The sequence below is a fragment of the Capsicum annuum genome, chromosome 4 (assembly GCF_002878395.1).
Source record: "Capsicum annuum cultivar UCD-10X-F1 chromosome 4, UCD10Xv1.1, whole genome shotgun sequence".
NCBI lineage: Eukaryota > Viridiplantae > Streptophyta > Magnoliopsida > Solanales > Solanaceae > Capsicum > Capsicum annuum.
The window spans coordinates 223,941,011-223,952,538 of record NC_061114.1 but is presented as its reverse complement, the minus strand read 5'-3'; the positions used below and the strand labels follow the sequence as shown (position 1 = coordinate 223,952,538).

At 34.6% G+C, this 11,528-nt stretch overlaps 2 protein-coding genes across 6 annotated transcripts in view; both read right to left on the bottom strand.

Moving 5' to 3' along the window:
• Positions 1-194: 194 nt before the first annotated feature.
• LOC107867126 (serine carboxypeptidase 1-like) lies at positions 195-3,444 on the bottom strand. Its single transcript, XM_016713240.2, has 5 exons — positions 3,054-3,444; positions 1,184-1,288; positions 814-1,097; positions 444-689; positions 195-335 (listed from the first exon to the last, which is right to left on the bottom strand). The coding sequence occupies exons 1-5, from the start codon at positions 3,442-3,444 to the stop codon at positions 195-197; spliced, it is 1,167 nt and encodes a 388-aa protein (XP_016568726.2).
• A 1,329-nt stretch (positions 3,445-4,773) lies between these two features.
• LOC107867127 (uroporphyrinogen-III synthase, chloroplastic) overlaps positions 4,774-11,528 on the bottom strand; it is an 11,459-nt gene continuing 4,704 nt past the window's right edge. The window contains exons 3-11 of one of the 5 annotated variants that reach the window (XR_007054732.1): positions 10,308-10,374; positions 9,498-9,616; positions 9,209-9,304; positions 8,774-8,829; positions 8,461-8,546; positions 8,048-8,182; positions 6,421-6,511; positions 5,566-5,664; positions 4,774-5,348 (exon numbers count right to left, since the gene is read on the bottom strand). Coding sequence is in view for 2 of the 5 variants with exons in the window: in XM_016713242.2 (XP_016568728.1) it covers positions 6,454-6,511; positions 8,048-8,182; positions 8,461-8,546; positions 8,774-8,829; positions 9,209-9,304; positions 9,498-9,616; positions 10,308-10,374 (617 nt within the window). In the remaining 3 variants the exon portion in view is untranslated. Of the gene's footprint in view, positions 5,665-5,826; positions 6,298-6,420; positions 6,512-8,047; positions 8,183-8,460; positions 8,547-8,773; positions 8,830-9,208; positions 9,305-9,497; positions 9,617-10,307; positions 10,375-11,528 lie in introns of those variants that run through there. The other 4 variants (XR_007054730.1, XR_007054731.1, XM_016713242.2 and 1 more) reach the window with 4 other exon arrangements.

Below are 11,528 nucleotides of genomic sequence, written 5' to 3'. Positions count from 1 at the left end.
ACTTACCTATATAGCCAAATCCTTAATCCACTCTTCATCAACTGATGCAAAAGTGGCAAGACAGTTAATGGTCTATCTTTCCAGCTGAGATTTAGTGTGCTACTGTTATCAATAAAAAAATTAATTTATAATTAGTGTTACAAATATACTGACAAATGTACATAACAAGAAGAAATAGGTTTCTTTTTTGTTCACTAAAACAAGAGCCATATATACTTGCAGCTCTCCCATGGATAAGGAAGATTTGTAACATTCGCGTGCATCGCCTTCTGAACTTCTGGTACGTTTAAGTAAGACTGAATATAACTCGGTAGGCATGGATCAACTTCCGATATCTATTTGCAAAAAAAGAAGAAGAAAATTACTGCGAAAAGTTAGTTAACTGAACATTCTCTTATTTTTTCGAAGACATTTAGGTTTAAATTCATGTAACATTTGCTTACTGAGGTACTTGAGAGTGATCTGTTGTTGCACAATGGCGCGTAGATGTTGTAGAGAAAGATATTTCCAATTTCTTCATCGATTTGGTCCAAATACGCGTTGCATTTCTTGGATGCAGATGATGGAGTAGAAAAATTACAAGTTGATATGATTTTGTTGTATAGTTCATCTGAAATTAGTGCATGAGACCAGTAATATTCTGTTGTTCCTTTCATGTTGGATTCAAAATCAACATAGGCATTGCCAATCTGAGATGTGAATTCCCATTAAACAGTAACATTAAAGAATTTAATCTGTCGCTAAATAGCTCATAGCCAAGATAAATCTTTTGATGATTCGTTGTTAATATATTCATCAGGTCAGTAAACTTACAGCAAGTCCTTTCAAATTGATAGTACTAATAATAGTCTTTTTCGGGTGATTGTTGTGCATAAGTATAAGCTGAGCAAGTTGAGGGACATAGTGTCCCGCGTAGCTCTCTCCAGTAAGGTAAAAGTCGCTAGCTTTATATTCTGGAAACCGTTCGAGCCAATTGACTAGAAAGGTATAAGAATCGCGAGCTGTTGTACTGTCTCCGCTAAAATTGTAGTCAGAACTTGTGTTTGTATATGAAAATCCAACACCAGCAGGTGATTCGAGAAATATTATGTTGGCCTCTGATGAATGAAATGTTAAATACATTAGTATTAGTTTATGGCGTAAAAGCCATTGGCTTAGATTTGTACTTCTTTGAGTGACTCACCAGAAATCCATGAAAATTGATTGCTATGTAGAGTACCATCTTTGTTAACTCTAAATGGCCCAAGTTCACCAAATGCTCCTCCTCCAAGTGAGGAACAACCTGGTCCTGCTTGTAACAAAATGTTTTTAGATGATCAACAACAACATACTCAGTATAATCTCATAAAGTATGAAAAAGGTGGTGATTGATGTGTACACAGATCTTACCTCTACCCTATGAGAGTAGAAAAATCATTTCAGAAAGGCTCACAGATGTTTTTAGATGATCAAGAACATGAAAATTACAAGGAGCATGTATGTTGTTTTAAGGGTAGAGGAACTATTGTATATGTGTTCTTCAGAATAGCGCTCTGATACCACTCTAAAGAAAGCCAAAATTTCGAGAAACCTATTTAGAAGGTCTTGAGGGTTTTAAGTTATCTTTAGGGATAGTTAAGTAAAATCATATACTTTACATAGTTATTGTGGAGTCCAGTCCCATAAATGAAGTTTTGAAAAATCTTTTCATGGGTTAACAATTTCAAAAGGCATTGACTGCAAATTATAAAGGAAGATTTGGTAGTTGGTCATTAAATGTGTTTACTATGAACACTTTGAAACATTGTCATTCAGTGATGTCACTGATGACATCGATGGAGATAATTTTTTGCCTATAAAAGGAGCTCATCAGCTCCCTGTTTTGATACACCCAAAAAAACAAAGAGTGAGACATCACAAAAAGTTTAGCCTGTGAGGAAAAATAGAGAGTGTGGGCGATATTATAATGAGGTGGAAAAAGCAAATGAGAGATATTTCTTTTCAATGTGTAGTGGTCTTCAAAGTATTTTACTCAGACTACAAGTGTAAAATTCTTTACTATAGTGATATCAGTTGCTACTCTCGACCCGTACGTAGTTTTTTCCTTATTAGATTTCACGTACAAATTTTGGTGTCATTATTGTCTTGTTGTTCTTGTTGATTAACCATATTATTGTTGTTTTCGTATTTATTTCTTTTTTACTGTAATATTATTATTGTGGCAGGGTTTATCCCCAACAACTGTATTAGAGTACAGGTTCTGCTCATTGACGAAAATAATATTTTGTGGTTGGGTACTATAGTCTGTAAAAGTAAAAATATCCGAAGTAAAGTACGAGGTAGCGAAATTCAACAGTGACATCAGTTTCTCAACATGACAGAGAAGGATGAGAGATCTGCTCATCCAACAAGGATCACACAAAGCACTAAGTGGCAAATCCAAAAAGACCGAATCCATAAAAATGAAGGATTAGGAAGAAATGGATGAAAAAGCTGTTAGTGCAATCAGGTTGAACTTAACAGATGATGTGGTCAATAACATCATCGACGAAGATAGTGCATGTGGTATTTGGACAAAGTTAGAAAATTTATATATGTCCAAAATTTGACAAATAAATTATACCTAAAGAAGCAGTTGTACGCCTACACATGAATGAAGGTACAAAATTTTTATCACGTTTACATGTGGTTAATGAACTAATCATGCAGCTGGCTAACCTTCCGATGGACCAATCAGACAATTTACAAATGCAAATTGCCATCAATCTTTGTTTTGATTGGTCCACGGGAGGTACTCTCCTCTATAAAGGGCAACCTTGGCTCCTCCTTCGACACACCAACAAAAACATCAACTTAGTAGTAGTTGCGAAGAGTGATAGAGTTTCACATGTAGAATTAATTTGTGAGGAAAAATAGTGTATGTCAGTGGTATTATAGTGAGGTGGAAAATTCGAACCGACAAAGTATAAAATTCCTCATTATAATGGATTATTTGTTGACATCAAGGATATGAATGAATCCAAAATATTACGGAGGTAAATTATAATACTTAAAAAAGTAAAAAAGAAACCAACCTCCATTGAGCCATAAGACAAGAGGCTTAGATGCAGAACCTTGAGGCGATTCGACGAAATAATAAAACAAAGCTCTTCCTGCAATTGGATCAACTGTAACATATCCTGAATACTGTTTAAAATCTACACCTTCAGGTTGACCAGACAATTTTTCAATTTTATCATTCTCTTTGAGTGAATTTTGAGGTCCTACATGTAATGGTGAAGTCCTTTGTGACACAAATCTACTACTACTAAATTCTGGATAATTAGTAGTAGTAGTGGTTTTTTCTAAGTTTTGCTTGAAATAATGACCAATTATTTTTAGGCTTTTAAATTTATAACAATGAACTACATTAGATAAAACTAACAAGGTTAGGAAAAAGAAGTAGAAATATGATGCTGCAACCATTTTTAACTTTTAAGTTGTGTAAGAGATGATAACTAGTGAGTACTATGATTCATCTGTCCCATTTAAATGTCTTAAGGTTTTTAGATTTTTATGTCCGGCCAACATATTGTTAATGATTTAGGTGTCATTTAGTTTTATTCTTGTTTTTTTGGAAATCTCTAATGAAAATATTGTTCAATATTATGAATACTAGACTGATGACAGGTGGAAGCAATTGTTTGTTACTCTATTAATATGTTACCTCCCTTCTAATCTTCAATTTATTTAGTATTTTTTTTAAATCATGATATAAGTTATTAGTTGAATATTATATTCCCCTAGGTATTTGATGTAATGGACGGCTCAAGGTCCTACGCTTTTGAACAAGAATTTTTCTAGTTTTGAATTGTAACAATTCAGTGATTTGTCCGTTTTAATCAGATTTTACATGAGACATTAATAGTTTGTCTGAACAAACTTCTAAAATTAATTTATTTTTTAAGAAAATATAAAATAGTACTTTTAGTGAGAGTAGTTTGTGCTTGACTGAACTTTTTAAAAATATTTCTAAATATATATTATTCGAAAGTGTTTTTCAAAAAATTGCTTTGCAAAAAACTTTTTTTAGATTCTAAAAACCAGCTGCTACTAAGTGAGCTTGATCAAACACTTTATTTTATTGAAATAAACACCTTTTGAGTAAAAATAAACACTTTTAACCTCCCTACAACTTGGCCAAACAGACTTATGAATGTTTGAAAAAAAAAAAAAATGGAGGACTTGGCCTCTTTTCTTTGAAATTTACCTGAAAATGATTAACGTCATGGTGAACTCGACGATAAATTTGGAAGAATACAGCAAAAAAGCAATTATTGAGACAGGGATCTTTGTCAAATTTTATTTTCCTTTCATGGGTATATTTTTCAAGACAAACGAATGGAAACGACTTTGTCATGAATTCGAATTTTGATGATGTGGAAAACGTCTTTGTAATTTGTATGTTTGCTCCTGTCATCACAAGATGGAATTTAACGATAGTATTATATTAGTCAATTTGGATCAACTGTTAACCATGTTTTTTGTCAAAAATAGTTAGTCAAGAAACTTACTGTTTATTTGATTCGATTTTCTGTTTACAGGACGTTGTGAATATACAGCGTTGTCTTCATTAATAATAAAATGACAACGATAGTATTTTTCCTTGCAAAGGACTACAACTTAATAATAATTAAATTAATTTGATTCAAATTAGCTTCAAAATTCATCACATTGACTGTCCCAAAGCAAAATATGACAAGTAAAAGTGAATGTAGGAAGTAGTTTGACACACAGTAAATTCACCCAATAAAATGGAACCAAGAAAGTACCAAGAGGATGGTTTATGTCATTACCTACGTTGAAGAAATACAACATATGATGAAACATGATCCCTAATTACTGTTTTACATAATTTTAACTAATTACCCAACTTAGCAACAATTTTCAAAACACAACAATTAACAGCAGATGCCTATGGCAAGTGAGGCTGGAATTACCGCAATTTAGAACTAATCAAATGTCGCACTTTCCCTCCCACTACCTAAAGTAACCAGAAGAATTTCAATTCACAAATCCAACCTAGAAACATGTTTAAATGATAGAGAAACAATAGACAGGCAGAAAATATAAATTGGGAAAGAGAGTAGATTTTAGGCCTGCTAATGTCCACTACCTACTAGTACGTACTCTTCAAGCATAAATATGACTAGATGAATACGTGGAAAAGACATTCGCATGGGAATGCAGATCAAAGAGCTCCCTATAATACAATAGCGCCCATGGTATTCTACTAATAAGAGGGTACTTAAAATAAACACACTACCCTTATATTTATTAGAGCGTGCAGTATTTGCCATGATTTCTTTTTTGCAAAGCCAACTCCCTTCCTGCCATTCTCAAAGTATAGATTTAAGAAAAATGGGACCAAAAAAAACACCTCAAAATATTATGCAGCGATTAGATCAATTCACTTTTAATCCCGGTATTATTTTTCTCGCTTGCCATCTAACTATTGGAATGAGAATCCAAATATACTGTAAAACTACGGAAAAATCATGTTAATGCAAAACCATGAAAAGCAGAGACTTAACAAAAAGTACTAACCAACGCAACCTCCTATGAAGCATGAGACTTGCGAGGTATTAACCGGAACGAGAGTGTCTAGCTCACTTCTAGGATTTGAACAATGAAGGAACTCAGCATCTATAACAGAAGAGGTTGATGAGTTAGCCCTCCATAGAGATGTTATGTTACTGTACTTTTCAGATGTTTCCTTTGTACTATATTCCATGCAGATGATGCAAATGAAGCACAAGGTTTCAGTGCCAGAAGTAAAAGAATATAAAAATCCAACACATCATGCCCTATAAGAAATGACTGATATTTAGATAAATATATTAATGTTTCTCTTTTGAGTAAGTTTGTACTGGAATATGAACAAGGAGGAGATGGGCTTTTGTCAATTCTGAAACATCACAGGCTTCAAGCCATAAAAATATTACAGAAAAGTGAAGAGAAAATAAGGGCATATATCTACATATGGAACAATTACCGTGGAAAGATCCTATTCGAGGAAGACAGCCTTACTTCACAAGAAAAGTTGGCTAGGCAAGGGGACACCTCCGCATGATAAAACTTTATGTTTCCTCATATGCTGGGTTTATTAGATCCTACACTTCTGCGATTCTAAGCAGGAGGGTCGCAAAAGGCTTCAAAATACTTCACAGCGTTGAAGCTGCGAGTATGAAAAGCTTTTAATCAGTTTTTTCATTGCAAAGATGACAATGAAGTGGAACCAGAGTCCTCTCAGCCAAGCGCGTGAAGATACCACTATTTCTGTAAGTAACATATAAACTATTTTAGAGAAACATGCAAATCAATCATTTTAAACATGTCTGCCTGTTGTACTATGTATTATGGCCTGTGATGAATAATATAAAATTTGGAAAAACAATTTACCAGAAGAAACCAGAAGCCACACTGCACAATTTCTTAGACCTTTTGTACTTGCTCATGGACTTCTAATGCTTCCAGAACGCTGCTTACCCACCTGCATCATGAGACTTCATAGCATCAGGTAGATCAATTTTATGCGAATCTGACAAAACACATAATGGAACAGAAAATGGAATATGAAAGCAATATATAGTCCTGCCTTCTACATATCTCACTACATCCCTAAAAGATTGGCAGGAGAGGTAACGCTCCAATTGGTCGATGAGCTTATCCACCACATGGTCTTTGCCCCAATTGCGAACTAGGTCCTATCACAAGTACTCATACTTAAAAAGTTAGGAATAGACCAGGAACCTAACACTTGAAATCTGACACTTGGATGAGAAATATTTTCCATCACACACTGCATAGTCATTCATCAGATCTTCTCGATGGGATACTTCAATACTAGCATTTCGCTCAAATTTAGTCTGATTTTTATTTGATATAGTTGTAAAAGAATGAAAAAGCAAAATTTCAAATTGTACTTGTACTCACCAAGTCACAACATCACCCAATTTACGCACATATATGATATAACCTTCTACTAAGATAGGAGTTTAGATTGCCAAGACAAGGATCATCAAAAAGAAGCTGTCTTGCCCTTCATCACATACAAATGTGAAAAAGAAAGAGATACACGGAAAAAAGAATTTGAGGGTATTGCTTGATCATTGTCCCGAGCTATTAGGTGTTCATACAGTACATACACCTAGTCTAAATTAGGAAAGACATAACTACAACTAATATCTCCGTAATTAATTCTAACTATTATACCAAATATACAAAATATTCTCAAAGACAGTCGACGAGGAGGATAATAGTCTCTTAGAAGCTACTTACTACGGTTTTACCCTTCACTAAAAGCTACTTACTAAGAAGATAGCCCAAGAAAGTAGTAGCAGTATCAGTAATAATATAACCATTTTAATGAAGTACTATGGCGTAATATAGAGCCACTATTAAGACACAAGAAAAATGAGGTAATAGGTAGGAATAGAAAAGGATGGTCCTTAGAATTTCTTTAGTGTTTTATAGTGAACTTTTGAAGGAAGTGGGTTTCATTAAGACTGAGCTCCATAATATTGAAAAGGTTAAATTAATATCATGATAGGTTACAGGAAGGTTAAAATTTCTGAGAGATAGCCTTATGCAGCGGAAAGTGAAGTCGTAAGAAATGGTATCTGGGATGATTCTCACAGGTTCTTTGCATAATTTAAATACGAAACCACACAGGTTAGAAGGGACAAACAAAGAATATATGATCCCTAGATAAGACTTCTGAAGAAAGAAAACAACAGAAAGAAAATATAAAGACAAGGACCAAAATGCAGCATAGGCTTTCATTTAGTGCTTTATTATCTTCTCACAGCCAACTCCTGATAGATGGCAGTGAATAGTTCACAGCAAAAGAGATCATACCAACTAGACGAGAAAAACATAAGACGCTAAAATAGCAATTGTCATATTGGAAGTAGCACTGTTCTTCTCGCAAAACAGGGTCAAAGTATTTTATAATATTATGAGACACTAACCAGAAAGGGAGAAAAGTTGCAATTAAAAGAAAAGGGATAAGAGACTTAGATATTACCCTTCAAGACCAGGACTTGTTGGATAGTATATATTTCTGAACCCAAGTCTTTTAGCTGCAGAAGCTGTTGTCTCCCCAATACATGCAACAGCATTGTCCCACTGTCTCGATGCAGGAATAAGATTAGCCCATACCCTGTAACATAGCCCCACAGAATGAAAAGGAATGAGAAATGAGAAGGAGAATAAAACCTATATAAATTAAGGTATAAGGATCAAGAACAAAAGGATACAATTCTGTTCGCTGGCTCAATGAACAATATCTGGAAACATCTGTCTAATATTTTCTAGCCTGTGGACGGAATAACAGTCATCCGCTATAGAACCCAGCGCACTTTCTTATGCCAATATTAGATCTCAATGTGTCATCCGTCTACTTTTGCTATAAAAATGAACAATATTGGCACATTGTACCTGAGGGCAGAAGGAGATGCTACAGCAACAACAGGAGCAGAGAGTGCTAGTTCAAGAAGATATTGATCAACATGATTGACCGGTGCCTGCAAAAAGTGGAAAGATCACATGCAGCAAGATGAAATCTAATTAGTTTCATATCAAGAGAAGGATCCAAGACTGGTGCTCTATCTAAACTTTGATCATATGTCAGGAAAAAATGACAAGTGACCCACTTTTCAGGGAGTGTATTAACCAAATTTGCAATCACACTGGTCTCGTGTGAGTAAAAATGAAGTTTCTTCACCAATGGGGCAACAAAGAAATATTATACCGTTGTGTATGTGTTCAGCCGAGTAACTTCGAATCCCCGTCCAGAAAGTCCTTCCTCTGAAATAAAGGAGCCATATGTCAGTTTAAAACTACTCAAAAATAGTCTCATATTCTGAGGAAAATTTGCATACTAAACAAGAACTATCAAGGTGAGACAGTTGCAAGATATCGGATGAATCAGGATCTTGTGCAGATTATGCCAGGAAGAAAGGGAAGGAACTGTGACTTTTGTGGTTAGCTGTTTCTCTTGTTCTTTCTTTTTTCACTTTTTTCTGAACAATGGTTGACAGTAGAAAAAAGAAACCTCCACAGATACTACAGAACCAGAAAAATCTGGGTGAGAATACATGGAAAAAGAGATTTCTGTATGAAACCAGATTGATGGGAGAATGAGGACAAGTAGAAACATAAAGAGATGGAACAATATCACACACACCAATGTCAGTGCTGGCTTTAGCTGAAGCAGGATAGAGAACACTGCACTTGTCGTTCCCATTTTTTGGAAGCTCTAAAGCTAAAACCTTGCCTGTTGCTGAAAAGGCAATCAGAATGAAATTTTCAGTCAGACAAGCAAAAACATTCAGTCAAATTTTTACTGCAGAACTGTTGGCGAATACAGAAAGGTATTTAGATGAATGACAAATACAAATATCATCCCTGATGCACATGTGTGCCTTATGCTATTTCTAAACGTCAAAAGAAGAAGCGGAAATTTCACTCTATACCCTTCGATGGTGCAAATGCCACATCAAGATACTGCTTTGAAGACTGAACAGCTTCATCAAATATGCTAGCTGTGCCAGATCCAACGACCCCTACTCTGATAGATGGGGTCCCAGCAGCTCTAAGTAACAAAGTAGAATAAGCATGAGGAACAAGAGAGTGCAAAAGTAAATATAACACATTAAACAGCTAAAGAATTTGAGGCTCCTTTCAACAAATAATAGTAATGAAAAGCACAGATAACACATTCATATTTTTGGGAAATAAATATTGTACCATTTTTAGTTCAAATACTTCATTTGACCACATAAGTACACAAATAACACGAGACACTTTAATAACTCTCGCTTTGTGTGTATGCTGACAATCAACTGAGTGTCACACAAAGCTACACATCTATTCAGTAGATAATCAAACTTAATATGAGAATAACCATATTATATAGGAAGTGTTGCATTTCAATACAATTTATCTTTCTCAAACTTATGGAAGTAACAACTAGACAAGATTATCAAGCATTTCGAAAACATAACTAAATAACCTGATTTGTCTACACAAGCAAGCAGTACGTTCTCAAACACTGCAATGACTGGTTTTGCTGACAAGTCAATGCAATATGACTTGACTTACCATCAGATATTATATATTTCTCAACATTTTTATTCATATTTTCAAATCTAACTTCATAGATATCCTCTAGAACGAAGGAACTGCACTAAAGACTAATTAAAAGGAATATTTAGTTATTTAACACATAAGGTGAATAACTTCAGACAAGATTAATACTCTTGTAAATTTCAACCCAATCTTACTTCCAAGCATCAAGAAAAACCTTCCCCGCCTCTGGTGAAGTAATGATAATCCAGTCAAACCTGGCCTCTGTTATCACAAGAAGAAAGGGGAAAAAGCATTAGCGCCCCGCAAGGCAAAAGAAAACATGTTAATCTGTTAGTTTCCCCAAATCCAATGAGGACTTTCATCGTTCTCGAACTGGTCAATCATAGAAATTTGCTGATACAAGTTATAATCGAACAACAATAAATAGTAATTAACAACAGAGAGACAGAAGTGGGCAGACGTGTGGAAATACACACGCAGAGTTCCCTGTTACTGTCTCCGCTTAATCGTAGCACGAACATCCGCTCTAGCAATCAACTACAATATGTAGATTGCAAGAAGATACAACTTCTATATGTAGCCCTACACCTTCACAATTCTTTAAGATCCTAATTGTATAAGTCTTCTGATATGGTATATTCATCTACTTTTACTTGATATGCTAGCTAATGCTGGCATACACAATTTATCTACCTAACGTATTATCCACACTAAGTCGCAGCGTTCTCATGTTATTCCAATTATCAACTCTTGTTTACTTTGTTTTGAATCCATCAATTGCTTTGAATGTGAGTTGTGAGATCTATTTAATTGTCTATGTTTTAACATAAAGAATAGCATAATGAATGGTATTACATTCTAATGTTTGTATTTGATTCTCAAAGTATATTACTTGAACCAAAGATTTGTACATAGTTTGACGAATTAGAATTCAACTGTTTTTTTTTTTTTACTTTAATCCAAGGGAGAGGATACGATACCCATTACATAGTTTAGAATATGAATCACACCATAGGCACTAGGTCCTTATTGGAGAAACTTTTAAGGCCTGCAGCAATTAAGAGAGAGCAACTTCCCATTTAACTAGTCTTATAAACTGTTCGTATTTTATAAAGCCTAAATAGTTAATTTTACTGAAGCACAAATGTTATTCTTACGTACATCTAGCACAATTTATGCAGTAACTAAAAGTGAAGGTCATTAACTTCCAGGAAATAAAACCCACCCCAACTTTTGGGAACTCAAGTGTAACTGAAAAATTAGAACGCATGCAACACGTGGTTGATGATGCACTCAAGCTTGTGTCCATACCACATTTGTGGAATTTCACGAGGAAGTAATAATTGTGATATTAGTACTAGTTTCAGCAATTGCAATAATAACAAAATAATGCATGGAAGTGCAAATGAACTATA

Bases quoted from the DNA above. Each gene is read 5' to 3' on its own strand.
- LOC107867126 (XM_016713240.2), bottom strand. From the start codon at position 3,444: ATGGTTGCAGCATCATATTTCTACTTCTTTTTCCTAACCTTGTTAGTT. The intron at 690-813 runs GTAAGTTTACTG...TTCACATCTCAG, and splicing joins TCAATTTGAAAGGACTTGCT to ATTGGCAATGCCTATGTTGA. The intron at 336-443 runs GTAAGCAAATGT...TTTTGCAAATAG, and splicing joins GATCACTCTCAAGTACCTCA to ATATCGGAAGTTGATCCATG.